The 2500-nt window shown below is 47.7% G+C and overlaps 1 protein-coding gene across 1 annotated transcript in view; it reads right to left on the reverse strand.

Moving 5' to 3' along the window:
* Positions 1-2500, reverse strand: part of stim1b (stromal interaction molecule 1b) — a gene marked incomplete at both ends in the record, with an annotated part of 61014 nt that overhangs the window by 53909 nt on the left and 4605 nt on the right. The window contains 2 exons of the mRNA XM_079238040.1: positions 1-94; positions 1475-1589. The exon at positions 1-94 is cut by the window's left edge and continues 18 nt beyond it. Of these exons, the coding sequence (XP_079094166.1) occupies positions 1-94; positions 1475-1589 (209 nt within the window). The remainder of the gene's footprint in view (positions 95-1474; positions 1590-2500) is intronic.

Consider the following 2500-nt stretch of genomic DNA (forward strand, 5'->3'; position numbering starts at 1 on the left):
TCCAGCTGGTGTTTTCTGAAGGTTTCTGCGTACTGAGGAAGCTCCACACTGAGGAGCAGCCAGTCCTCCACCTGCTGCAGAGTCCAGTTATACACTACAAACACAGACACACACACACACACACACACACACACACACACACACACACACACACACACGTACATTCATGTCATCGTTGACAAATTGAGGAACAATAAATTGAAGCTAAAAATAGGATTTTATTTTTACACTATTCCCATTTTTAGTGTTTCAATGTCATCTTTCCTTCATCCTTCCTTCCTTCCTTACTCACTACGTCATTCCCTCCTTCCTTCCTTCTTTCATCCCTTTTTCTTTCTTTCCCTCCTTCCTTTGTTTTAATAAATCTTTCCTTTTTCCCTTCTGTCTTTTTCTCTTTTTCCATCCTTTCCCTCCTCCCTTCCCTTGTTCCTTTATCTCTCCTTCATCTCCTTCCTTCCTTCCCTCCTCTTGCTTTCCATCTTTCCTTTTCCAACTTGTTTCTGTCATTCTCTCCTTCTCCCCCCTTTCCTTATTTCCTTCCACTTGCCTACTTCTCCTTTCCTTCCTGTTTTTTGCATCCCTTCCTTTTCTTTCTTTTCCTTCTCTCCATCCACTCTTTCCTTTATCTCCTTGTAAATAAAACACGTCGTTGTTTTATTTACTAAGTAATCAAAGTGTTTACTGAAGGAAACTTCAGACGAGTTCATCTGTTGATGTTTGTTTTCGTGGAACCGACTTTCCTCCTTCTGCTTTTTATAAACTGATGACTCGGAGAAGGAAGTCAGACTCACACTGACATACAGGCCTGTGTGTGTATGTATATATATATATATATATATATATATATATATGTATATATGTATATATACATATATATATATATATATATATATGAATGCATATGTATACTTTCAGTGGTTAGTTATGAGATTGTTGACGTTGCTGCCGCCTGAACGAGGCTTCAGTTTACTAGTATTATGTATTATTAGTTAATAATAATAATAATAATAATAATAATTATTATTCTATAACTGTTAGAAGAAAAACTTATTTACTTTTAATCAACTACTGTTTCACAGTTATATTATTAATCATATACTGTGTAAAGGCTTGTGGCTTCTCATGTGACCTCCTCTCCTGTTAAAACATTCGTATGCTTTAACAGTGACCTTCTGATAGTCTTGAGATGTGGATGCCTCCATGTCTCTGTGTGAAGAACGTGGTGTTCCTTGTTATCATGACCATGCCGATGCAAGCGGATCTGAAGACGTCATGAGAGCTTCTGTGATTGTGTCATTAATGTATTTAAGAGGTAACTCTCTGTTTATTCATTGAGCAGTCCAGGATACGCAATTGACAAATCATGTTGTGTTTCTGACTCTGCTCCTCTTTGCAAAGAATAAATGTCCTGATCAATGATTTTACCACCAGGTGTCGAGTACATTTTTCTATCAATAACGTAACGCTTCCTCACCCGCTGAGCTCTTCCAGGCCGCCCACATGTCCTCCACGCTGATGAGCAGGTCGGCCCGGTGGAAGCTGCTGTGCTGGGCTTTGGGGTCGCGGGACTTCAGATCCTCCCTGAGGAACTGAAGCACAACGATGGCGGTTACACAACGACGGCGGTTACACACCACCCCAAAAGAAGGGGGATGGGTACACACCAGCCCAAGAGAAGGTGGGCGGGTACACACCACCCCAAGAGAAGGTGGGCGGGTACACACCACCACAAGAGAAGGTGGGCGGGTACACACCACCACAAGAGAAGGTGGGCGGGTACACACCACCCCAGGAGAAGATGGGCGGGTACACACCACCCCAAGAGAAGGTGGGCGGGTACACACCACCCCAAGAGAAGGCGGGTACACACCACCCCAAGAGAAGGTGGGCGGGTACACACCACCCCAAGAGAAGGTGGGCGGGTACACACCACCACAAGAGAAGGTGGGCGGGTACACACCACCCCAAGAGAAGGTGGGCGGGTACACACCACCCCAGGAGAAGATGGGCGGGTACACACCACCCCAAGAGAAGGCGGGCGGGTACACACCACCCCAAGAGAAGGCGGGGACACACCACCCCAAGAGAAGGCGGGCGGGTACACACCACCCCAAGAGAAGGTGGGCGGGTACACACCACCCCAAGAGAAGGTGGGCGGGTACACACCACCCCAAGAGAAGGTGGGCGGGTACACACCACCCCAAGAGAAGATGGGCGGGTACACACTACCCCAAGAGAAGGCGGGCGGGTACACACCACCCCAAGAGAAGGTGGGCGGGTACACACCACCCCAAGAGAAGGCAGGCGGGTACACACCACCCCAAGAGAAGGCGGGTACACACCACCCCAAGAGAAGGCGGGCGGGTTCACACCACCCCAAGAGAAGGTGGGCGGGTACACACCACCCCAAGAGAAGATGGGCGGGTACACACCACCCCAAGAGAAGACAGACGGGTACACACCACCCCAAGAGAAGGCGGGCGGGTACACACCACCCCAA

This window comes from Taurulus bubalis (genome assembly GCF_910589615.1).
Source record: "Taurulus bubalis genome assembly, chromosome: 2".
Classification (NCBI taxonomy): domain Eukaryota; kingdom Metazoa; phylum Chordata; class Actinopteri; order Perciformes; family Cottidae; genus Taurulus; species Taurulus bubalis.